This window comes from Panicum virgatum, chromosome 5K (genome assembly GCF_016808335.1).
Source record: "Panicum virgatum strain AP13 chromosome 5K, P.virgatum_v5, whole genome shotgun sequence".
In the NCBI taxonomy this organism is placed as follows: Eukaryota; Viridiplantae; Streptophyta; class Magnoliopsida; order Poales; family Poaceae; genus Panicum; species Panicum virgatum.
In genome coordinates this window covers 60,775,959-60,800,991 of record NC_053140.1, presented here as the reverse complement: position 1 = coordinate 60,800,991, position 25,033 = coordinate 60,775,959, and the positions used below count along the sequence as shown (strand labels likewise).

Sequence of the window (25,033 nt, the reverse complement as noted above, 5' to 3'; positions counted from 1 at the left end):
CCACTTGGCACCCGAACTTGACCATTTTCTATTTTATCCTGGATTTTGGAGCATGTTGTATTTTGGCAAGAAATTGGACATTTTCGGAGATGTTTTGACGCATGGTCACAACTGGGCTAAGATGAGAAATAAGGAGAAGAGGCGGCACGCGAAAGATGTTGCAATGTTTTATGTGACGTTGGCGCCCATGTTAGTGTGATGAGTTCCAAGGTTTAACGTAACACCGAACCTAGATGCCACAATCATTAAATTGATCATGGGAGATGGTAGATTAATCAAACCGCTAGGAGTGCTTAGAAATCTAAATGTTGCTATAGCGGGTAAAGAAATTCCGACCGACTTTTTTGTGATTAATGCTAGTGATGATGAACATGAAATCATAATCCTTGGAAAACCCTTTCTCAAATTAGTAAATGCTATTCTAGATGTTGGAAAAGGGACTGTCACTATTGATCTAGATGGAGAGAAGCACACTTTCAAATTTCATTCAAAACCGTCTCGTGCTTTACCTCTACCTCTTGATAACGAAGGGGTAGAGAGCATTCGTTTCATTGATTCTTTCAGGAATCCTCTCCAACGCGCTTTGGAGAATGGGGACGCTCAAGATAATCAAGATGGAGAACTAGTGGAAACAATGGAAGAGTTGAAGCCGCAACACAGGAATTTGGAGGAAGAAAAATTTGAAGACATTGGAGAATTAGATCAAGAAGAGGATGGTGCGCCCGATGTTGAGATGAAGCCGCTCCCCAAGGGATTGAAATATGAATTCTTGGGAGATGGCAAGACTTTTCTGGTGATTGTTAGCGACGAATTGAGCCCGGAAGAAACGGAGAAGTTGCTGAATTTATTAAAGAAGCACAAAAAGGTGATCGGCTACTCGATTAATGACTTGAAAGGTATTAGCCCTGCTTTTTGCACATATCATATACAACTCGAGGAGCAATACAAGCCGGTCGTAGAGCATCAAAGAAGGTTGAGCCATGTTATGCGTGATGTGGTGAAGAAGGAGGTTATCAAATTGTTGAATGCCGGAATAATATACCCCGTGCCACATAGTGAATGGGTAAGCCCCGTGCATTGCGTTCCAAAGAGAGGTGGACTCACGGTTGTGAAAAATGAGAAGGAGCAATTGATACTGCAAAGAACCATCACGGGATGGAGGATGTGCATCGATTATAGAAAATTGAATAAGGCAACGAGGAAGGATCATTTTCCACTACCATTCATTGACGAGATGCTAAAAAGGTTGGCAAAGCATTCACACTTTTGTTACCTTGATGGATACTCGGGATTCTTCCAAATACCTATTCATCCGGATGATCAACATAAGACCACATTTACTTGCCCGTATGGAACTTTTGCATATCGGAGGATGCCTTTTGGATTGTGCAATGCGCCCGTTTCTTTTCAAAGGTGCATGATGGCTATATTTTCAGATTTCATAGAAGAGATTATGGAGGTATTCATGGATGATTTCTCGGTGCATGGTACTAGCTTTAATAATTGCTTGGCAAATTTGGAGAAAGTTCTTAAAAGATATGGAGAGGTTGATCTTGTGCTCAATTGGGAGAAGTGTCATTTCATGGTGAAAGAAGGAATTGTTCTCGGTCATGTTATCTCCGAGAGAGGGATAGAGGTGGACAAAACAAAGATAGAAATCGTGGAGAAATTGCCACCACCTACGGACATCAAATCTTTGAGGAGCTTCCTCGGTCATGCCGGATTCTATAGGAGGTTCATAAAGGATTTTTTAAAAATCACTAAGCCATTGACACAACTTTTCCAAAAAGATGTGGAATACACCTTCGATAGTGATTGTCTTCACGCCTTTCGAGCACTCAAGCAATCTCTCATAAGTGCTCCTATCATGCAACCTCCGGATTGGAATCTACCTTTTGAAATCATGTGTGATGCAAGCGACTACGCCGTAGGAGCCGTTCTTGGACAAAGGAAAGAGGGGAAGGTAAATGCTATCTACTACGCAAGCAAGACTCTCAATGAAGCCCAAGTTAATTATGCAACAACGGAGAAAGAATTGCTTGCCGTGGAATTCGCCTTCGAAAAATTCAGATCATACATAGTAAATTCAAAGGTGATAGTTTATACCGACCATGCGGCAATCAAGTATCTCTTGTCCAAGAAAGATGCTAAGCCACGCTTGATTCGATGGATTCTATTGCTACAAGAATTCGATGTGGAGATAAGGGACAAGGAAGGGGCCGAGAACGTTGTGGCCGACCACCTATCGAGGATGAACCATGGAGATGATGGAAAAGAACCTATCGAGGACCAAATGAGAGATGATCACCTATATAGAATTCTCGACCAAGATAGTTGGATGAATGATATAATAAGGGCAATAAAAGGGATGCCCTTGGATCACTTGGACAAGAATGCAAAGAAAAGAGTGAGCGCGGAAAGAAGAAAATACTATTGGGATCCACCATACTTATATAGATATGGAGAAGATGGAGTCCTAAGAAGATGCATACCGAGGGAGGAACGTGAAGAAGTTCTAAGAAAGTGTCACTCGTCGGGATATGGAGGACATTATGGGCACTTTAGAACTCAAGCTAAGGTATGGGCTAGTGGATTCTATTGGCCCGACATGCATGAAGACGCGAAAAGATTTGTTTCCACTTGTCCGTAATGCCAAAGGACGGGGAATATATCGCAAAGGAATGCCATGCCGTTGAACTACAACTTTCAAATAGATCTATTTGATGTCTGGGGAATCGATTTCATGGGACCATTCGTGAACTCACATGGGTTTGAGCATATATTGGTGATGGTGGACTATGTTTCAAAGTGGGTTGAAGCTATGCCATGTCGGAAGGCATCAACGGAGGAGTCCATACACATGATTAAATCGGTTATCTTCCCTCGATATGGCATACCGAGAATCTTGATAAGCGATGGAGGAACACACTTCACGGGCAAAGACTTTGGTAAATGCTTGAAGAAATTGGGAATTGAACATAGAGTGTCCACGGCTTATCACCCCCAAACAAACGGACAAGCGGAAACTTCGAACAAGCAATTGAAGGATATTTTAAAGAAGATCGTGATAAAAGGAGGAAAAGATTGGTCGAAGAGACTAGATGATGCACTATGGGCATATCGTACGGCACACAAAACCCCGATTGGTATGACTCCTTATCAATTTGTTTATGGAAAAACATGCCACTTGCCGGTTGAGCTAGAACATAAGGCGTATTGGGCGATGAAGGAAATGAACTTTGATGCGAAAGCCGCTGGAATTAAAAGGAGAATCCAAATAAGCGAATAGGAGGAGTTAAGATTGAAAGCGTACAATAGTGCAATAATTTACAAAGAAAGGATGAAGAGATGGTACGACAAGCGATTACAAAACAACGAATTCAAAGAAGGAGACAAGGTCCTACTCTACAATTCAAGATTCAAACTCTTTGGCAAAGGAAAATTGCAAAGCAAATGGGATGGACCATACGTCGTACACTCGGTTTCACCCACAGGAGCGGTGACAATCACGGATGTGAAAGGCGACTAATATGTGGTGAACGGATAGCGACTAAAGGTATTATTGGAGCCCGACATCGTGCCCCTTCATTACATCGACATATATACCATGGGTGAGGAACCGGAACGTCAAGCCTAACGACGTTAAGCAAGGTAAGTCTGTAAATATTCTCTTTTAGATTTTATTTTCGTAGTTTTATTTTTATTCTGGACGAACTTTGAGTAAAACATAGGCTCATAATTTGTTGGTGGGCACCTCGGAAAAAGTTGGAGTCCAGGGGGCCGAAAACCCCCCTGGGCCGGCCGGCCCAACACCCCTAGGCCGGCCGGCCTGAGCCTCCTCGTGCGCGTCTCGGTCTCGATTTTTGGTAGGTACGAGATAACGAAATTTTAAACCCGTGTCTTATAGATTTCGCATGCCAAATACGCAGAGATATTGGACTTCTCGTCCAAGTCTTTTCAGAACTTAAATAGAGGCGCAGTTTAGATCTATTCTCTCATACTTTTCAATCTACACCACCACCTCGTGAGAGACATCAACAATGGCCGTTCCAGCGAGCGCAAGAGCCATGACTGCAGCAATGGAGATCAAGGAGAGGGGCATGGCACCCGACACCCCCACGCAAAACCAGCAGATGCCTAGCCCCATCTCGGCAACCGGTGCGCCGCCCCTCCTTGTCGAAGCAAAGCGATGTGAAGCGAAGACCCCTCCGAAGAAATTTAACACCCAAGCACGGATGAGCGTCGGAGGGAAGGGCCCTCTGTGGTGCATGGAGAAGCTAGCTCAAGCCCAAAGGGAGGTCGTCGTCATTAGCGACGAAGACGAGGGCGAGAAGCGACAAGACAAAGAGCCACTCGCACTTAGGCGTTCGTTGCGCCTTCTCGGAGTTAAAAGGAAAAACTACATCGAGCACACCCCGGAGCCGAAGGACTATGCGGGGGACAACGATTGGGAGAGCTACATGAGCCCCGGTTCATGGGGCGCCACCGGTCGTGACTACAATGATGATTGGCCGGGGTGGGCCGAAGAGGAGAGAAGGGAGGAAGACGACCCCTCCGGAGGTGACAGCGGCAAGGAGAAGAAGAAGGACGACGATGAGCCTGAGGACGACGACCCCAACCGCGGCGGCCATCACTTCGGGTGCTGTTTCAAGTGCCGCAATGAAATCGCAGATCTCCACGCCACCATTGATAGGTGTCACGATCGAATCGTGGCAATGGATCGAAGGATGGACGACATCGAGCGCTTGGTCGAAAGAGACTACAACTTCCTTCTCCGCAACATAAGGAAGTTATTCGGGATGGTCGGAGATCTACAAAAGCAAGGAGGAGGAGGGCGCCCTAGATGCAATTGCCCTAGGTGCCGTTGAGAACACCGACGAGCGTCACACCCGTCTTTTATATCATTGCGACGAGGACGCCGCATAATCTAAGCATGGGGGGAGATGTGTGACGGCTCGTAGATTGAATTTTGTTAGTCTTTGTTTAGTCGAAAGTTCGTCGTGTGCATGTCTTTAATTTCGTTTGTGTGAGAGTCATAGTCTAGCGTTGTGTGCTTTATTTTTCGCATGTGTGAAAGTGAGTCTTAAATTAGTGTTGAGTCATGAAAACAAAATAAAAAGAGTCTTTGTTTTTTGTTGGATCGTGCAATTTTATTTATGCATTCAGTTTTACTTTATTTTCTTTAAAGCAATTGTTCACGAGCGTTGTCATGAAAATTAATTCTTATTTATGGAGCTTAGTAAAATATTCGTCCATGTTAATACCCACACTTGAGCTTTGATCTAGCGCTTGGTTTTGATTACACTTGCGAGTAAGGCATGATTTGGAGGACTTTAATTTCATAAAAATAATAAAACCCCTACAAATATAGGTTGATCAAGTTCTTGGCAAGTTGAGAGTAAAAATCCTATCATCCACAAGATATATTCGTTCCACCATAAGTATTGGATGTACATTGAGTTGAGTTAGGATTTCTTTCTCTTGGGAGTTTTAATTTCGAGCAATGATCATGTCTGTATTTTTCATCTCTGAATTGCTAGCCCCGTCAATATTCGGTAATGAGAATACCTCATTGGAACAACTCATGAAATCTATCGGATTCCAAAACCCGAACCTGAGATTATCTTGTTTATTATCCTCTTCCTTGACCACGACCTAATTATGAGGATATGTTCTGTTCCGGCGCATGAGTTGTATAAAAAATAATTTTGGGATGAAGAAAGGTAGGAGTACTGGAAAGACGGACCGAATCCGACCTGGGAAAGCCCCAGGCCGGCCGGCCTACACCCCTTGGGCCGGCCGGTCTAGGCCCCTCTGGCCTCGGCTCGGGCTCCAAAAATTCAGGGAGCCACTTTGAAGATTTGCGTATCTATGTTTTATAGAAAGTGTCCTATGAAAAGGTTCGGAAAAGAGAAAGAAAATTCGGGAGAAAGAAAGAAAAGAAAAAAAATAAGAAGAGACGAAAAGAATAAATGAAGAGATTCTATGGTTAGAGAAGTGCAAAGAGATCACCTTGTTGTTTGAACAATATCCTCAATTCCAACCATGTGCAATCTGACAACGAGGACGACGCTTATGCCTTGAAGTCAATCTTTGTGTATGCCTTTGCACATGTCCACCATTCTAAATCTTCTTACCCTTGAACCCCTTACATTATGGATAAACTCTCATGGTCATTGGCTCGGAAGGTAAGCAATCATTAGAAGGTTTTCTTAACTTGACAATATATGTATATACTTTGCTAGCCTCACCTATAGCCCCACTTTATACTTGAGAGACTTTTGGGAGATGAGAGTTTGCAAATAATAATAGGATAGCCACTTATATCGAAAGACATGAAAGGACTTGTGAAAGAATTTTTGGTCTAACCTTTGTTGCAGGGTATTTTGCTTCTAAAAACTAAAAAAAAGAGAAGAAAGAAAAAAAACCTCCAAGGATGGCAAGAAAAGCAAGTGTTGTCGATATTCAAGTTGTCGGTTAAAGGTAAGAGTCGTGGAGTAATATTGGATGAGTTTTTAAATGCCCATGATATGATTATCCTCGCTGCTCCTCTGACCTTTGTTTGAAGAAATATTGTTAGACTTGTTTGCATAAGTAAATTTTGCAGTTTGAGAACTCTCGAGTAACCCATGGAAGGACTTGATGATTTGATTTGCTCGAGGACAAGCAAAAGCTAAGCATGGGGGGAATGTTGGCGCTCCTTAAGTACCCATTTTGTTATACAATTAGGAGAGGTTTTGGTAAATTCTTCGGGATGATTCATGTACTAACCCGCCACTTGGCACCCAAACTTGACCGTTTTCGATTTTGTCCTGGATTTTAGAGCATTTTGTATTTTTGCAGGAAATTGGACATTTTCGGAGATGTTTTGACGCATGGTCACAACTGGGCTAAGATGAGAAATAAAAAGAAGAGGCGGCACGTGAAAGATGGAATCGAAAGGGGCCAGAAAGGGCCCAGGCCGGCCGGCCTGGGGCCCTCTAAGCCGGCCGGCCCAGCCTGTTCCGAGGCCTATTCGACCTCAATTTTCTTCAGCGCGAAGTATTCGTCAACCCTAGCCTGTGTTTTACCAAAACCACCGACCATATCCGCCTATAAATACCCCGAAGCCGCCGTCAAAGAGGGGAAGAGAGAGAGAGAGAGAGATCAGAGAGGAAACATCCAGAGACGATTTCAAGAGATCCATTCAAGTTATACACAAGAGAAAGGCGACATCGGAGGCCTCATCGTCCCTCGGCGCCGCTGCAAGTTGGAGGACAGCAAGGGATCCATCCCTTGCTGGAGATTTTGTCACCATGATCGACTATGCTTCGCCTAGCTTCATGGGGTAAAGTCCCCGTTTGTTCATGGGGTTGTAAGGAGATCTTGAGTTGTAATTGCCGAATACTTTATGAGATTTATCTATCACGATTCTTGTTGATGATGCTTTGATGCTTAATAGTTCGCGATTTGGCTTTGGGTTTGCTTTGCTCTAGCATGGTTTACTTAGATTACATCAACTATCATGTTCTTGATGATTCGTTACCGATTATCCTCGTGTAGTGACAGTATGCAGGAGGGAAATGTTTTGATCTTGGAACACACCTTTGGTAGATTAGATCCATTCTTCGTTGCTTGGAGATTACATCTCTAGTGATCCTAGACCCTATGGACAAATGCTCTTCATATCTTGTGCACACACCTATCATTGCTCACTAGTCTAGATTAGATTAGATTGGTTAGATTAGATCTATTTCACACTCAAACACTCAATATAGATCTTTTACCAACGTCATTAGTGCTTAGTTAACCATAGTAATACACTTGTTCCGTGGATTGATAAACCTTGGGGGGGAATACTCTAAGGGAAAAGTTACACGATCCGTGCGCTTACGGTACGTAAATTGGCACACTAAGGAGCGTCAACACCTGTCCCATCAGATCTCTGCCCTAACATCCGAATCAATCACGGTCTCGTCTCTTTCTTTTTCCTATTCCGCGCGTCGCGTACCGCCGACCGCCGCATCACGCCCGACCGGCGCGCGTGTGCGTCCGGCCATGGTCGCCGCCGCGAGATCCGCCGGTCGATCTCTCTTTTTCTCTCTCCCTCTCTCTCTTTCTTTTTCCCTCCCCCGTTTCTTTTTCCTTTTTCTTTTCTTTTTCCTTCTCTCTCTCCTCCCTTTCCTCCCTGCCGCGCACCGCACGCTGCAAAGCAGCTCGCTGCCCGCCACCAGCTGCTCCCCGCTGTCGCTCCATGCGCGCGCTCTGCCCCGGCCGACCCCACGCGCGGCACACGTGTGCCTGCTGCCCACACGCTCGCCTGCTGCCGCTTGCGCGCGCCCCGCCCACGCACACTCGCGACGCACCGAATGCACCGCGCCGCCTGCTCGCCGCCGACGCGTCCCGTCGACATACCGCACGAGCACAGGCCCGAGCGCATCACACGTTCCACGCGGCCGCGCCGCTCGCCGTGCCGTCCGTCGACCAGAGCATCGCCACCGCCTTCCTGTGCTCGCCTGGCCGACTCACCGCCCGCGTCGCCGTACGCGCACTGCTCGCTCACAGCGCCGCCGCCTCGCTGCTCAAGCCGCGCGGCAACAAGCACAGCAGCAGCAGGTCCCCTCCTCCACATGCACGTCGATGCCCTCGGTGCTCACGCCGCTCCACGACGGCCGAGCCGGCTCCAACGCCATTAAGGCCGGCCGTGAAGCTCGCCGTGCCGCCACCAACCTCCACCGCCACACCGCCTTACACTGCCACACCACCTCCACGCCGCGTTCCGCCATCACCACAACCTCCACCGCCATCCCTAGCCTCCTCCCCGAGCTCCTAGTGCCGCCACCACCGCCATAGCCGCCGAGCACGCCGGTCACCGCGGAGCCGCCTCCTCGTGCTGCCTCTGCCCAAGGTAAGGGGTACATTAGGACCCCCTCGCCTCCCTCTCACTCTCCCACCTCTCCTTGGCCGCTGTCGAGCCCCATCGCGGCGCCACCATTGCCGCCGCCGCCTGCCGCCGCCCGCCGCCATGGATTTCCGCCCTGCGGGCCTCCTTCCCCAAAATCGAGGGGGGAATCGACCCCTTGAGCCTCTCTCTCTTTTCCCCCTCCTCCCGGCCGCCCCCGAGGCCCAGGCCGCCGGCGAGGGCCACCGCCGGCAACCCCGCGCTGCTCCCCTGTTTCCCAGCGAGGGGAAAGGGAGAAGAAAGACATTTTTGCCTTTAGGCCCCTGCCTTTCGCGTTATTTCTTAAAAAACCCTCTCACCTCTCAAGTCCTTTTACAAAAGAAACCATCCCTTTTATTATATTTCAAAACAGACCCTTCCACTATATAACACATTTATAAATAGACCCCTACCTTTTTCTAGATTGACCCAGACACTCTCTAGAATTCCAATCGGACCTTTCACTAATTACAAATAAGTCCCTGGACCTTTGTTTGGACCCTAAACACCCGGTTAACTTATCATTCCATGTGCCAAACAATCTCTGATCGACTTGAAACTTTACCACGCCATGCCTATTATAGTTCTGGCCATGCCATTAAGAAACCGTCCAAAAATATTACTGCTATCTCTATATCTTAATTGTTTCCGATTCGAGCTCAACGATAAAACCTTTATTTCTTTTTCTTGATTGTGCATTTGTTTGTATGCGTCGTAGATCATGGTGTGAACGAGGGAGAACACGTCGACGAGCAGTACTGCGAGCAAGTGAACGAGGACCAGTTCTGCGACCCTGAGCCCGAAGGACAGTACTTCGATCAGGACCTCCAGGAAGGCTTTGAAGACGGCAAGTTCAATCCCGCCCTTTGATGCATGTTTTGTCCTAGTTTTTATAAACACAACCTATTGGCCTGTTTTATAAAAACTGCATATGTTTTGCCTGCTGAAAACATGGTTGAATAGCCACCCCTTGATTTGTTATAACTATTCCTTGACCACCTAGATTAATGTCTGAATGTGTTTGGACGTTAATCGTCACTACACCGCTTATGACGTTAAACACAATACAACTTGTTTTATAAAAATAAAATGTGTGAGTGTGTGGGAACGGAAAAATGTGGGATTTCGAAAGATGAGATTAGACGAGATGGATGGCACTTCTGTGTGAATTGTCGAATGGTGTGCTCGTGCCTGTATGGCAGAGCAAGGAAGGGAGATATCTATCTTGTGTCAACTAAGGACCAAGTTGGTGTGTCATCTCACCTAACTCCACTATCGTGCAAATCACTCGACCGTTGAATGGGCAACGGCTTAGCATAAACCCCACTAGTTAGTCTGATAGCCATCAGGAGAGCTGAGAGCAACGGGTGATCAAGGAAAAGAGATTAGCTTTGTGTGACTTATGCCCCGGTTAAAACCTCTGTGATAGGTCAATGACCCCTTGGTGGATCCTGTGATGGCTAGTCAGGTCTAGCTAAGGTGGGTAATGGATTTGTTGGGATCTACACCGACACTACGGTGATCGAGCTATGGTACCCCGCTTGTGGGTAAAGTTGCACACCTCTGCAGAGTTAAAATCTATTCGAATAGTCGTGCCCACGGTACTGGGCAAATTACGGTGTGGTCACATAACTAGTATTTCTTCTGAGAATTACGGTGTGGTCACATAACTAGTATTTCTTCTGAGAATGGATGGGCTGGCGTGAGTTGTTTTGGGAAAGTGTCCGGCAGTTGTGCCGTGTGCTACGGCGGATGAGAAGTCCGTTAGCAACTTAAAACTTGGATTCTGTGTGGATCAACACTACGTGTTACTTTGCACAAGAAATTTTGCTTTGAAAATCCTTTCTTTTAAATGAACCCTTGCATCAAAATTTGTTTTCCGCAAATAAAACCCTAGCCTCATCCTTGATTTACCATATGCATTATATTCTGTTTATACCCCCTCCGTGAGTGTTGTTGGACTTGCTGAGTACATTTGTACTCACCCCATTCTTAATTTTTACAGAGGAAGATCCAGACTTCGTTCCCGAAAACGTTAAGTAGAGGTTCCGTCCTGCACCCAATCTTACATGTGGTTAGAGTCACCCGCAGGAAGTTCCGTATGGCGCAAGACTCTGATGACCCACTCTTCATAGTTAATATCATTGTGTGGATGTTATTTGTTATCCTCGCGATAGTGGCACTTCACTGGCCACTTCCGCGTAGAGTTGTACGATGATGTATCATCTGATGTAATAAAAATATTATCAACCTCCTAGAACAGATATTGTATGTATCACTTTTAAAAGTTCTCTCCCGAGGGGACGCTTCAAGCGGCCAGGAGGCAAGGGCTTCCGGGTTCCGGCGCGGTGCCGCTGGTAGCGGATGGCCGGCCGCCGGTGGGGGCGGACGGTCCGCGCACGCCTCCTGCCGGCCAGCGGCGTGGAGCGACGGACACGGGCCGGAGACGCGGCGGGGAGCGCCGCCGTCGAGCAGGCCGCGCGCGCCTGGCCGGCACGGCAGGGAGCAACAGCACCGGGCCGGCCGCGGACGGCGAGCGCCGGCGACGCATGCCTCCAGCCCGGCCGAAGCGACGAGCAGCGGCGCCAGGCCAACGGCGCATGCCTCCAGCCCGGCTGTGGGCGGCGAGCAGCGGCCTGCGAGCCACGCCTGCCTCCGAGACGGCCGTGGGCGAGGAGTGGCGACCGTACGCGCCATCTGGTAGCTTGGCCTCCTCGGATTGCTTGCTCGGGGAAAAACAGAGACGGTGCTTGCGTTATGGAGATTTGTTGCTTTGACGTTTTGGGATGGAGCACAAGGAAGATGGCGCTGCTGGTGGTTCTTGCTATGGAGAAATCAGAGGGAGTGAGAGCCAGTGGCCTGTGCTACTGCAGCTATCTGGCTTCTTGATTGCTCGGTGGAGAAGAAATCAGCGAGGGAAAGAGAGGCTGCTGCTGCCTACTATGTGTGCGTGAGTATGCAAGGACTGAGAGAGAGAGGGGAGAGAGCAGGGAGCAAGTGAGGATGCTGTTGCCGACAGAGAGAGAAAAGGGTGAGAGAGAGAGGTGGCGTGAGTTTCGACCCTTTCGGTTTATTTGGTTAGCAGATGTTACGAATCGAATTAACCAAGGTAAATTCGTTTAGTTGCAACTGAGAACCAATTTAGAACCGAATATTTTCGTTTCGTCATTTCAATTTTAGTTTCGATTTCGAATATTTTCGTTTCGTCATTTCAATTTCAGTTTCGATTTCGAATATTTTCGACTCGAGGTTTGTTTAGTTTGCAAATTTTTTTAAGGAAATTCACTGTAGCAATTTTCAACTAAAGATTACAAAAACTAAATATTATCTAATTATAAAAACTAATTACACGAATATACGGAAAGTCGCGAGCTGAATCTATTAAGTCTAATTAATTCATCATGAGAGGATGTCTACTGTAGTATGATGTTGTACAATCATGATCCAAGTAGGTTTAAAAGATTCATCTCGCAATTTTACCTTTGGGGTTATGGAATGGATTTTGTGAGATATCTACATTTAATACTCCTAATTAGTGGTCGAACTTTTAAATTTACTGTAGCGCTAAAAAACTTTTGAGAACTAAACAGAATCTCAGTTCTCAGCCATCGGTTAATTATGCCTACCTCTAATGAGGAGGATCAGCCTGCAAAAGCGCCTCCACTCCTCTTACTCCACGCCTCCGCTCCTTTTTCTTTTGTTTCCATCTTTATATATATTAATATACATGTACTATCTCTATTTCTACATATTTATTTATATGTGCCTAATTCTATAGATAGCTCTATATACAGTACATATATACATATACTATACACTTCGGATCACTTCAATAGAACTCGATTTATTAAATTCAGACTAAAATATATTGCTAAATGGAATCAAGCAAATAGTTTACGCGCGCGGCGCGCACTACACTCGTTTACCATCTTTAACCACTAATTTAGAGTATTAAATGAAATCTAATTACAAAACCACCTCCACAACCCCCTGTAAATCGCGAGACGAATCTAATGAGGTCGTTGACCGCGTGATGAGAGGATGGTACTGTAGCATCACTGTAGCAAATCATCAATTAATTACCATCATTAGATTCGTCGCGAAAAGTTACACCGGTCCCTGGAAAGGTTTTGAAAATAGACTTCATTTAGTACTCCATGCATACGAGATTCTCTTCTCGAAAAACGTGCGCGAAAAATTTCCATTCTAACCAAACACGGCCATAAAGCCCCAGCTGCATCGTCAGAAATCTCACGTCGGACCCTGCCACTTGCACCCAAGCCCCCAAACCCTCTGCGGCGCTCCCTCCCCCACTCCGTCTCCCTCGCAATGGCGGCGGCGCCTCTCCAGCCCGTGCCACCGCCCGCGGCCGTGAACGGCGACGCGTTCCGCGTGGGTTTCATCGGCCCGGGCAACTTGGCGGAGAGCATCGCCCGCGGCGTCGCGGCGTCGGGCGTCCTCCCGGCCAACGCCATCCGCACCGCCCCCCACCGCCGCCCCGAGCGCGGCACGGCCTTCGCCTCCATCGGCGCGTGCCTGCTCGACACCAATGCCCAGGTTTCACGTCGTCGTCTTCCCCCCCTTTGCTCGAGTCTCTTGATTTTGTATGCTCCATAAACCATCGCGGTAAATACTCCCAACTCTTACCCGAATTTTAACCCCATGTTAGGTTGTCGACGACAGTGATGTGATAGTCATCTCCGTGAAGCCTCAGATCGGTAGGTGGCATCAATCCTTTTTGTTGGAAAGGAGTTATTAGTTGTGCAATCTTATCATATCCCGTGCTCCATGAACCATTCGTTGCCGTGTCCTACTTGTTCTCGCGATATTTGTTTTAGATTCTGTTCGTTATTTTGATGTTATATGTGCACATCAAATTCCAGTAAAGCAGGTTATACTTGAACTGAAGCCACTGCTGTCAGATGAAAAGCTTCTGGTGTCTATTGCTGCTGGCGTCAAGATGAAAGATTTGCAGGTCAGCATGCTTTTAGAAGAGAAATTTCTCATTCCAGTCAACTTAATTTATACGGATGGGAATGCATTTTTTTTCATATTTTGTATTCCAGTTTACCACGAACAAACTGACGACATGTGTTGTAAATGGATAGTTCCATACACAAAGCCCCTGCTTATGCCCATTCCCAATCTATTGAACCTTCTGAACAACATAGAAGAGTTGTATTTTGGATGAATCACACTTATCATGTTAGTTCCTTCCTGAATTTCATGCACGGCTCTGTTTCCTACAATTTTAAATCCATAGATGCAGTGGCGGACATGAAGCATATGAAAGAAGGGGCCAATCATTGCTAATTTAGCTAATCTACCGATGTAAATTGTGCTAATATAGAAATTTGCTTGAACGCAGAGCGCGCGCGCGGGGGGGGGGGGGGGGGTGCAGTACCCCGTTTGGCCTCCACAGAGGTCCACCAGTGCATAGATGTGTTTTGCTTCTTTTTTCCGAGTTGGATTTTTTTTATTCGATGGGCGTATTTTGTGATCGGAATTTTCCGAGTAAAAACTGTCATACAGATCTATGATCTGCAGTACATGGAAATTAGTTTGTATGCGGATATATTGTGTTCAAAATAATTTCTTACTAGACCTGATTGAGCTTATAGTATAATGCTCATTTTGACTTCAGTTAACTAGTACTTATTACTTCATCGTTCAGTATCTCCAATTCTCAATATGACTATTGCTACTAACACTACAGTCTACAAGCAACAGCTTACCCCTATCAGTATTTAAGCTCTGCTATCTAAGTACTATTACAGTATTGCTTTCTCCAGGTCGGCATGTTGTATGCTATGATGGAATATTATATCCTGAGACCCTTCTTCCCTCCCTTTTCATTCCAGGATTGGTCTGGTCAACGGAGAATCATTAGAGTAATGCCCAACACCCCTTCAGCTGTTAGACAAGCTGCATCAGGTAGCATTTCCTGACAACCCACCAGCCACGTTTTCCTGTATAGTTAGCTTTGTACATTTTAACCTATCAACCAAAGGTAAAATGTAGTATGCTTCTTGAAGGAATGAAAATTGCCAGGCAGCATCTATCATGAAGTGGCTGCTTTGTATTCTTAATAGTTATGGTTATAGCAAATTTTGCTTCAGGATGCTTCCACTGTGGAAACTTTGAATTATCCTTTTTTTAGTGCTAGTAAATGAAATTATCAGGGAAGGTAACAAGAAGCAACAGTCTCTGATGTCTTTGCTGCTCCTCAGTGATGTGTTTGGGAGAGATGGCTACTCAGAAAGATGCGAACCGTGTAAGAAGTTTATTCAGCGCCATTGGAAAGGTTTGGACAGCTGAAGAGAAATATTTTGATGCTGTAACTGGCCTGAGGTATGTAGCTGATTATGTATACGTGTGATCAGTTCGAGAATAAAGCTGAACTTCCCTCTTTTCAACACAGTGGTAGCGGTCCAGCCTACATTTTCTTAGCAATAGAGGCCATGGCTGATGGTGGAGTCGCTGCTGGGCTTCCTCGGGACCTTGCACTTGGTCTTGCATCTCAAACAGTTAGTGCTCATTACATTAAGATTGGCTATGATCCGCTTTTTACATATGCTTTGAAGTCACTTGTCTCCTGATAGACGTTTGTATTTTGCTTCAATAAACTGAGTTCCTTTATGCTTTACATATTCAATTTACTCTACCGTTGTCTTCTATTTTATTGTGATTTCTGTTTATTATTGCACTTTCTCATTTACCGTCTTCGTCTATTATCTGCTTTGTAGGTTCTTGGTGCTGCAACCATGGTGAGCGAGACAGGAAAACATCCAGGCCAACTGAAGGATCAGGTCACTTCTCCAGCAGGCACTACTATAGCTGGGGTTCAGGAGCTCGAGAAGGGTGCATTCCGTGGAACGCTGATCAGTGCTGTTGTTGCTGCCGCAAAGCGTTGCTGCGAACTGTCCTAGATCTAGGTTGAAGTTCATCTTACCAGATTTCGACAGTTGCATTCTGTTGATATATTCGTCTTGAACGGCATGGTGTGAATTGTTGGGATAATAACTTGACAGCTTTTAGAGCAGTCGTGATGTAATCGGTTAAACATGTTTTGCAGAATCAGGTGCCATAGGGTTAATTATCTGTTTCCTTGCTAATATATAAATCGTAGTGCTTAAGTGCTTTCAGTTTGAAAAAACAAAGCTTTGTGTCACCTTACCACCTGCATTAAACTGGAGTCTGCCCATAAACCTAGAAATGGGAGGAGAAATTTATTATCAAATAATACATTTTTATAGGAACTACGCAGGCAAAAGGAAGTTTTATAAAGAGCAAAGAACTTATCACCAAGTACATAAGCAAACACGAAGTTGCACATCAACCAGAAACTACAGATTTTAAAATCACAGCATATTGCGTCTGCTCAAAAGTTTTACAAAAAGTTAAGACAGGACTTAAGCAAAGATTTCCACGTTAACCTGACATTACACATCTCAGTCCACTATTACTATACAAATACAATCATCTTTTAAGCCTTTGGCTACAACAGAACAGTTCACATGTAATTTTGAGAATACCATCGATCTTCAGGAGCCCACTTATTTTCAAATCTTCCAAGCGAGTATCCCACAGCAGGTACATCAGCTAGATGCAGTGGATCAGGTTCTATGCCATAATCAGTCAATGGCCGGTACTCAAGAATCTTATCGTGTTCAACAACAAAATCTGGAATTTCAACTGCCCCTTTTCTTATATCTCCCCAGAGATATTCTAGTCGACTAATGTACTTGATTTTCCAATACAACCTGTAACAGAATGACTAGCAGAGGTCAGGACTCAGGAATCTGTTTATTCCAAAGTTGAACAAATTGTAGCCAGCTGCACTACAAACAAAAAGTCAGAAACAGACCAATCTAATTCACAATTTGTAAGAGTAGCAATGAGATAACTGAGTGCAGTACAATTTTTCTTCGCAGTTCATGTGGCTCAACAGGAAAAAAGTTGTCTTATTCAAACTATTCTAGTGGCTGGAGGCAACCAATATTCTAATTAAACCTTCTATTTGATGTGTTTGTCTTATCACCAGAAGGAAAATGATCAGCAGGGATAAATAACGTGTATGAGTATGGCATTTTTTATTAGGGTTTAGGGTACAGCAAGAGGCTTATATTCAGTTTTGTGACATCCTTGTTTTGTTTAAAGTGTCATTGTGAAAGAACTTAAGCTACTTCAAAATTACTAGTGCATGGGAATTGTATGAAAGAGTACTGACCCTCCACTTAAGAATAGCCTGCCAAGAGTGGCAATGGCCAACCTGGAGCGAAGTCCAGGATGCAAGAAGTAGAAAACTTGAAGCCTTTCCTTGTATTCAGGTGGAAGCTCCTCATAAATCGTCCTCAAGATTGACATCCCAGGGTTGTTGTCATCTGACTGCACAGTGCTGTGAATGTACAAAATGGAGAATGGACCCTCTGGCAATTCAGTTCGGAGCTTGTAGAACACATACTTCTTCAGACGTTCACCATCAATTACTGGAGCTGGAAGTCCACATTCCAAAGTAAATGTCATGTTAACATTGACAATGAGAAGAAAAAAATGGGGAGCAATATCACGGTAAGACTAAGCTTACCGACTTGTTAGCAGTAACATTGAAGGAATAAAAGGATAAGATCTACTGATATAAGTGTTGGCACTAATATAAGCTAAACAGTAGCAGATCGATCATCCAGATTTGAGAAGTTAAAATGAATATTATGAAAAAAAAAATTCCTTCTGGTGGTAGAGGAACTTTAATGTAATAGAATAAACCACCTTCATCAAATTTATCATTTAATGCATGTATGTAAAAGAATGTGTAGATGTTCCACTGGAAGTCTGATAACTTATTATCACTTGAATCAAAAGATCCATGCATCCGACCATGGTGAAAACCTAGCACTGGCATGCATTGAAAAGAAGTCGATTCGTACGTAGTTGTGAATCTGTAACACCCATCCATCATCAAATCCCATCTTTTGAGGTGTAATCAGAATCCCGTGTAGCAAGTACTTCACTTTATACACAAAATTACACATCAACGCAGCTATAAAGGTGAGATCTAGGTCGAACCAATCGATACCGAAAGTCACACCTAAATCATCATCAGATACTAGAGGCGCATCAAGTATCCCCAATCAGTAGCTGACAAGACCAGGCCCAAAAATTGGGGGGCGATCGATGAAAAATACGGGGTGGATTCGCGCACCAGGGAAGAACTTGCCGACGACGCGGACGATGGTCCGGCCGGCCCGGTCGGTGCCCTGGACGCGCACGACCTGGAGCTCCTCGAGGTCGGAGAAGCAGGCGTCGGCCTCGGCCTCGGAGAGGTCAGGGAGGCAGTCGTGCCACTCCTCGCGGTCGGCGTGGGTGAGGAGCGCGGCGCCGGCGTCGGTCGCGAAGTCGGAGCCCAGCACGAGCACGGAGAAGTCGCTCTCACCGGCGGCGGCGGAGCCCGACGCCATCGGTTGGCTGGCTGCCGCTCGCAGTCGCAGTCGTCGCAGTCGCAGCGCCCTCCTCCCGTCCTCCGCTCTGGCTGGGCAAGCCGGGTCTGACCGATGGCTATGGCTCAGACTGGGCCGCTACTAGCTAAGCCCGCCCGTTTTCATGGGCCTAAAATCATTTGGGCTGTCCTTTTTGTTTTGGGCTGACCTTCTCTCTTTGTTTAACTGTATTGCTCTGCGGTTTGTGTTGGATGACAGATCTCTATCAGTCAGTCAGACACTTCCCAAAAATGGGTATCAAAGGTAACAAAAGCGCTACAGTGGTAGAAATCCGCAGCAGCACTCCAAACAAACAAACAGCATGCTACAGTGCAGCAGCACTTGCACTTCCAGGAAAAGAAAAGAAGCCTCCATTTCTGAGAGAGGAAAATCTTCGCCGCATGTCAAAAAGGGGTACAGCACAGCACCAGCACCATGTTTTCGCAGAAACAGCAAAAGACTTTTTCGGCTGCCGACGGCCGTGTTTGTTTTGCCTCTTAAGGCGTCGACTAGGCGTCGCCTAGGCGTCGCCTAGGCGTCAAGGCGCTTAGGAAGGCCAAGGCGTCGCCGACGCCCAGCAAGAAGAGAGGAAGAGCAAGGGGAAGGAGCGACTGGGAGATGAAAGGAGGAGCAAGAAGGTTACCAGAACTAGCAGGCGCACGACCTCCGCCTTCCTCATCCTCGACGGCACCGGCGCCGGCGAGATCTGGCCCCCAAGAGAGAGGGTGCAGGCCGCCAGCACCTAGAATCCTCGGCGGCGGTGCTCTGCTCCGTCTCTGCCTACCTGCCGGCGCCCCTTCTTGGAGCGACGGCGCTGGTGCTCCATCTGGGGGTGGCTGCTGCAAGGAGGAGGACCGGCGGTGCTGGTGAGGAGGACCGGCGGCGCTGGTGCTGTCTGGGACGAGCGGGCGAGCGGCGGCGCACAACGATAGGGTGGAGAGGGTGGGCTCACGGGAGGACTGATGAAGGGATGAGTAGTTTATGGGCTGGTAGTGACTTGGTGGGCTGGGCCTTACATTCTTCTCGGGTCTTTTCTCTTTTCTTTCTTCTTTTCTCATTTCTTTTCCCATTTATACTGCTAATATGCTGCTTTTACGTTGGTGTATGGCGTCGCCTCGCCTCGCCTAGGCGTCGCCTAGGCGTCCAGAGGAGGTAGGGCGCCACACCTCGCCTCAACGCCTTAAGAACATTGGTTTTGCCTGAAATTTTTTTGTGCTTTGATCACTAATTAGAGGTATTAAATAAAATCTAATTATAAAATCACCTCCACAACTATGGTATTGTAGCAGTTACTATAACTAATGAAGCCTTTAACCGTACGTTCAGGGAATGATTAGGTGCGATTATTGTAGCATCACTGTAGCCAATCATAATGAAACATGGCTCATTAGATTTGTCTCGAAAAGTTACACTCATCCGTGAAAAGATTTCACAAATAAACTTTGTTTAGTACTCTATGCATGCATTTATTTTTTGTAAAATTTTTTTATGGTATAAACCAAACATGGCCAAGATGAGATGATGAGAAGCTGGAACCGCACACCTGCCCGGGATGCATAGTGCATGCTGTGGACGGTGTCACACGGCAACCTTTTTTGCGTGCTATCAGAAGCGATTCAGCTCCGAGAAAGAAAGGAAGATCATGTCACGCCTGACGCAATGCTGCGTAAGCCATTCTAAACCTGATTAGGCACGGGCGCGATTCCGTGAAAGTTCCGACAAGGCGACCCTTGGCCGGCGGTTTCCTCCGACACGTTGAATTTTCTCTGCAAAGTCCAAGCTGCTGTTTTGTTTTTTTGCCAAGGTCCAAGCTGTTGAATCGATTCAGAGTTTCGGTTTCAGCTTCAGAGCGTCCAAGCATGGGAAAACAGTACACAGAGTTCCATTCCACCCCTGCTTTTGCATGACACCAAGATTCAATTCCGCCCAACCTTTACGCCTAAAGTCAGAGGTGCGGCGAGGTGCCTGCCTCTCCACTAGCTAGACACATACACACACCATGCTGCTCATCATCAGCATCATCGCCCTTTACGTAACTCGTAAGAGATCGATTCACGTTTATGTAGTGCCACTACTAGTTTTTTTTCTTTTTGCCAAATGCAAATCCTAGTTCCCGTTTTCTAAAAGTTTTGTAAAGTTTTTCAGTTTTGTACTGGCTCTCTTTATAAAGATTTTTTTTCAGTTTTCGTAGCTGCTAGACTTTACTATAGTTGGCAAAATGGGCCGAGCCCGACGGATCGGCACTGGCACAGCCCGAGAACGACTTGGCCCATAACTGAAGGGGCCCGTGCCGTGCCCGTGTTGGGCCTAGTGCCGTGCCTGGGCCGCAATCGCGGCCCGCGGCACTAGCACGGGGCACGGCCCGCTTAAACCTCCAGCACGGAGGGCGCGGCGGCCCGATGGGGCACGGCGGCGGCCTCCCCCGACCGCAGTAGGTTGTCCCGCTCCCGCCCCTGGCCGTCGCTGCTGGTGGTCCCACAGCCGTCCCCGTCCGCCACCGCTGCTGCCGGTCGTCCCGCAGCCGCCCCCGACCGCCGCCGCCACAGGTCATCCCGCCCCGGCCCCGGCCGCCGCTGCAGGTCGTCTCGCAGCCGCCCCCGGTCGCCGCCGCTGCCGCCGCATGCCTTCCCCGGCCGCCGCCGCCGACCCCGCGCAGGCCGCGGCCGCTGTCATCCGCCATCCCCTCCTCGGCTCCTCCCCGTGCTCTGCGCCGGGCCGCCGGCCACCTCTGCCGTGCTGTCGTGCCCCTGGGCACGGCACGGCACGCCGGCGCCCTCGTAGGGCCGTGCTTGGGCCGGGACGCCGGCACGGCAGTGCCGCCGTGCCGTGCCCGGGCAGCCCGTTTGGCCATGTATAGACTTTACTCTCCTGATTAATATAAGGAACTGCTCTCCTCCCAGTTCGGTTTCGAAAAAAAAGGAAGAAGAAGAAGCAAATCCTCGTCCCTTGATGAAATGTAACCAACACTAACATGACATCATGGTGGATGTCTGGATGAACTAAACAAAAAGGCGCCAAACAATCCACGATCAAATATCGTTCGTTTGGGGGAGAAATTAACAGAATTTTTGTTTAGATTAGATCGATCATCCCTAGGACTAGGAAAGTATGCTTGCATCCCAAACGGAGAGGGAGGATACATTCATCACTATGAACAAAACAAAACAAGACATGGCCTGACCTGAGCACCCCTAAGAAGTAACACGAGGCACCACCAGGCACCAGCGAATCTACGTCTCCTTCCCACAAAATACGGGAAGGACTCAGAAGCTCAGGGAGGGTCAGTCCAAGCGGCGGCCGCGCCAGGCGGAGACGGAGAAGATGGCGCGGTCCTGCCAGCAGAGGAAGAAGGAGCCCTTGTCCTCGCGCACCTTGAAGCCGTCGCAGCAGAGCCCCTGCGCCGCCCGCCTTGCCTGCAGCAGCGCGTAGTAGCTGAGCGGCACGCGGGCGAAGCCGGCGCCCTCCATCCTCGCCGCCCACCGCTCCAGGCGCTCGTGCCGCTCCCGCCGCTCGCCGCCCTCGCACGCCACGATGTTCTTGATCTCCTCGCCCAGGAGCCACCGCTCCACGCGCGCGCGCTCCACCGACCCGCGCGCCGCCACCACCTCCAGGCAGTCGAAGAGCGCCGCGTAGTAGTTGAGCGCCTCGACGAAGCGCTCCGTCAGCGCCGCCGCGTTGTGGCTCGCCTCCTGCTCCGTCACCACCGTCACCTTGGGCGACAGGCCCCACAGCGCGCCCAGGAACGCGTCCGCGCGCGACGTCGACGGCGACACCCCGGACCCGGACTCGGGGCTGCTCCTGTATTTGACCCGCCGCTCTCCTTTATCGTTGCTGCTGCTGTCCTTGCTGCCATTGGAGTCGTCGTCGGAGGCGAGCAGGCAGTGCAGCTGCAGGCTGGAGGTGACGGCCAGCGCCTCGCCGGTCTTCACCCGGAGAGACTCCACGTCCAGCGCCTCCAGCCGGCACACCACGGGGTTGAACTGGAAGGGCACGTCCAGGCGCTCGGCCTCCTTGGCGAGCACCATGGCCGTCTGGGTGAGCACGTCCTTGTGCTCGTGGACGGCCGTGAGGCGGAGGTGCGGCGGGCCCTCGGGGCGCGCGGCCAGGAGGTGGAGGAGCTCCAGCCACTGGGTGGCGTCGGCGCCGCCGAGGTCGACGACGTGCACCATCTTCTCCGACTCCATGGCCTCCAGGATGGACTGGTTGGCGGCTGCGCCCGCGAGGCGGAGGAAGGGGCAGAGGTCGAGGAAGTGGCGGCGCGCGGCGGCGAGCTCGGCGGCGGCGGGCGCGGCGCGGGGCAGGAGCAGCGCCCGGCAGAGGCCCGGCCAGGCCCGGAGCGCGCGGCGCGCCAGGGCCTCGGCGAAGGCGGCGGCGACGCGCTGCATGGCGTCGCCGTCGGGGGCGGCGAGCGAGGCGATGTGCTCGAGCGCGGCGTTGGCGGCGTCGAGGCGGCCGGCGGCGGCGGCGGCGGCGCAGTTGAGGAGGAGGTGGATGAGGCAGAGGCCGCGCTCGTCGGAGCGGAGCTCCCGCAGCAGCCAGGGCGGCGTCGGGGCGGCGGCCGGGTGGAGAGGCATGGTGTGGGACGACAAGTTGTGGAGCGGGGAGGATGTGACGGACGACGAGGAGGCTTCGTCCTGGACCATGAGCCCGAGCCCGAGCCCGAGCCTCGCCAGCTTGCTTGGAGCTGCGTCCCTCCAACTTTTATCAAGCAAGCACAAGCAGAAGAAGCAGCAGGCACCACCCACCAGCGCGGGGCAAAAGCTTGGAGCTTTGGTGCTGATTCCTGTGGATTTATACGACGTAAATGGTATGGCTGAGGAAGGAACAAATTAATTGATGGCTGCCAAGCCAAGCCAAGCGGGTAAAGTCAGTGGGAGTAGGCGGCCTGGCAAAGCCTGCGGCGGCACCTGCATGCGGAGAGAAACGGTGTGAGGAAGGAGACAGAGCAAGATGAGCGAATCCAGCACCAATAAACAGAGGCAGCTTTTATTAATTTTATTTTAGATAGGAAAAAAATGGACGGATTGAACAACGAAACGAAACTCGTAAACAGTGCTAGTACTAGTAGGGATAAATAAAGGAGAAGAAGCGCCAAAATGGAAAGGCCATGGAGGTGGCACCAAGCAGGAACAGCTCGAGAAACAAAAATACAAGCCGGGGACGGGGAAGAGGACAAAGGGAAATCACTTCACTGCACAGGAGGCGCCATTTATTTCTGTACGTAATGGTGGGCGGCAGCGGTAGCGCCCCCATCGCCGGCTCAGAAGAAGAGAAGAGGGTGGTGGAAATGCTTTGCTCACCTCGTCTTGCTCTTGCCCGCGCGCTTGCTCCTTGCAGGAGGGAGGGATGAGACGCGGACGCAGATACGCCGGCAAGGGCAGGGCAGGGTAGCAGCAGGAGAGACGATGGAGATGGAGGGCGACGGCAGGTGGAGTTATAAAGATGGCGGGGCGGGGCGAGCAAGATGGTGAGATGGGGAAGCAAGCAAGCAAGGAAGGAAGAGGAAGCAGAGTCTTGGACTTTTCGGGGGGGGTGGCGACAAAAAGGGGGTCCCGGGCTTTTGTCCGCGCCCGCGCAGGCAAGGCGCGCTGCTCCTGCCCTGGCCTTCTATTCTCCCCAATCTACGTGGACGCACGCCACCCTCCTCGCAAAAAAACAATGCAAAACCGATGCTCCTTGTTCTTGTAGTTTTGTGCGCACAGACCCTGGCGGTGGCCGGATCCTCCTGCAGTTTGGTGAGGTCTCTATGATTCTTTCTCAGCGACACGCGCTCAACGCTCACCAAACCATTCTCATCGCGTCGGGTCAGGATATGATCTGCTAGCCCGCAGACAGTAACTGCTTACAGTTTTCTTCCTGTTTTTTTACAAGGATTTATCTGTAACTTACTCTAGTAATCATCAAAGTATAAATGAAATTTGTGGGTGCTGATGGATGGATTACCGACTTACCGTCGTAATAAAGGGAAATCTGCTGGGACAGGATGGATACCTAGGATTAGACCTGGGCATGGGTCACCCGACCCGAACAACCCGACCCAACCCGCCCGAAAAAAACCCGACCCGACCCGACCCGAGCTATGTGGCGGGTGGGCGCGGGCCGTATTTTTTGACCCGCAACAATCAACGGGCCGGGCACGGGCCGTGATTTTTGACTCAAAACCCGACCCAACCCGAAAAAACCCGACCCAAAGGCCAAAAAACCCGACCCAACCCGAAAAAAACCCGACCCGACACGCCCGCGCAGGGTGCACGGGCCAACCCGACCCGACCCGGTGATAGGTACGGGTCGGGCGCGGGCCGTCCTATGCGACCCGTGATCCGACCTTGACCCGACCCGAACCCGACCCGACCCGACGTTTGCCCAGGTCTACCTAGGATAGGGAGGAGGTGCCGTTGCTAAAAACGTGGTGGCCCAGGCCCAAAGCAATGAAGCATGCGTAATTGCGTAGGCGTAGCTTTTGGCGTCACGTAGACGTAGTGGGAGCCATCCCCATCCCCACGGGCCTTGTCGCGAGGCGGGCAGCGGCGGAATAAAACCTCGCAACGCGACGACGGCGCCGCAACAAAACAAAAACGCCCGCCCCCTGCCGCCGGCCTTTTTATTCCTTTCCGGCCTTCCTTGGAGTGGCTGCTGC

At 49.2% G+C, this 25,033-nt stretch overlaps 3 protein-coding genes across 4 annotated transcripts; 1 reads left to right on the top strand and 2 right to left on the bottom strand.

Moving 5' to 3' along the window:
* The first annotated feature begins 13,174 nt into the window (after nucleotides 1–13,174).
* LOC120709232 (pyrroline-5-carboxylate reductase-like) lies at nucleotides 13,175–16,065 on the top strand. Its single transcript, XM_039994783.1, has 7 exons — nucleotides 13,175–13,477; nucleotides 13,590–13,638; nucleotides 13,804–13,895; nucleotides 14,782–14,854; nucleotides 15,151–15,271; nucleotides 15,342–15,447; nucleotides 15,667–16,065. The coding sequence occupies exons 1-7, from the start codon at nucleotides 13,250–13,252 to the stop codon at nucleotides 15,847–15,849; spliced, it is 852 nt and encodes a 283-aa protein (XP_039850717.1). The 5' UTR covers nucleotides 13,175–13,249; the 3' UTR covers nucleotides 15,850–16,065.
* A 183-nt stretch (nucleotides 16,066–16,248) lies between these two features.
* Nucleotides 16,249–18,494, bottom strand: LOC120709233 (protein GDAP2 homolog). The gene is made up of 3 exons (XM_039994784.1): nucleotides 18,123–18,494; nucleotides 17,151–17,415; nucleotides 16,249–16,683 (listed from the first exon to the last, which is right to left on the bottom strand). Exons 1-3 carry the CDS (start codon nucleotides 18,376–18,378, stop codon nucleotides 16,434–16,436), a joined length of 771 nt encoding a protein of 256 aa, XP_039850718.1. The 5' UTR covers nucleotides 18,379–18,494; the 3' UTR covers nucleotides 16,249–16,433.
* A 2,912-nt stretch (nucleotides 18,495–21,406) lies between these two features.
* LOC120709231 (scarecrow-like protein 3) lies at nucleotides 21,407–24,147 on the bottom strand. 2 transcript variants are annotated; one of them, XM_039994781.1, is made up of 2 exons: nucleotides 23,589–24,147; nucleotides 21,407–23,303 (listed from the first exon to the last, which is right to left on the bottom strand). In XM_039994781.1, the coding sequence occupies exon 2, from the start codon at nucleotides 23,037–23,039 to the stop codon at nucleotides 21,678–21,680; it is 1,362 nt and encodes a 453-aa protein (XP_039850715.1). In that variant the 5' UTR covers nucleotides 23,040–23,303; nucleotides 23,589–24,147; the 3' UTR covers nucleotides 21,407–21,677. The 2 variants fall into 2 exon arrangements, with proteins under 2 accessions (XP_039850715.1, XP_039850716.1); XM_039994782.1 differs by having other exon boundaries at nucleotides 23,697–24,146.
* Between the last annotated feature and the right edge of the window lie 886 nt (nucleotides 24,148–25,033).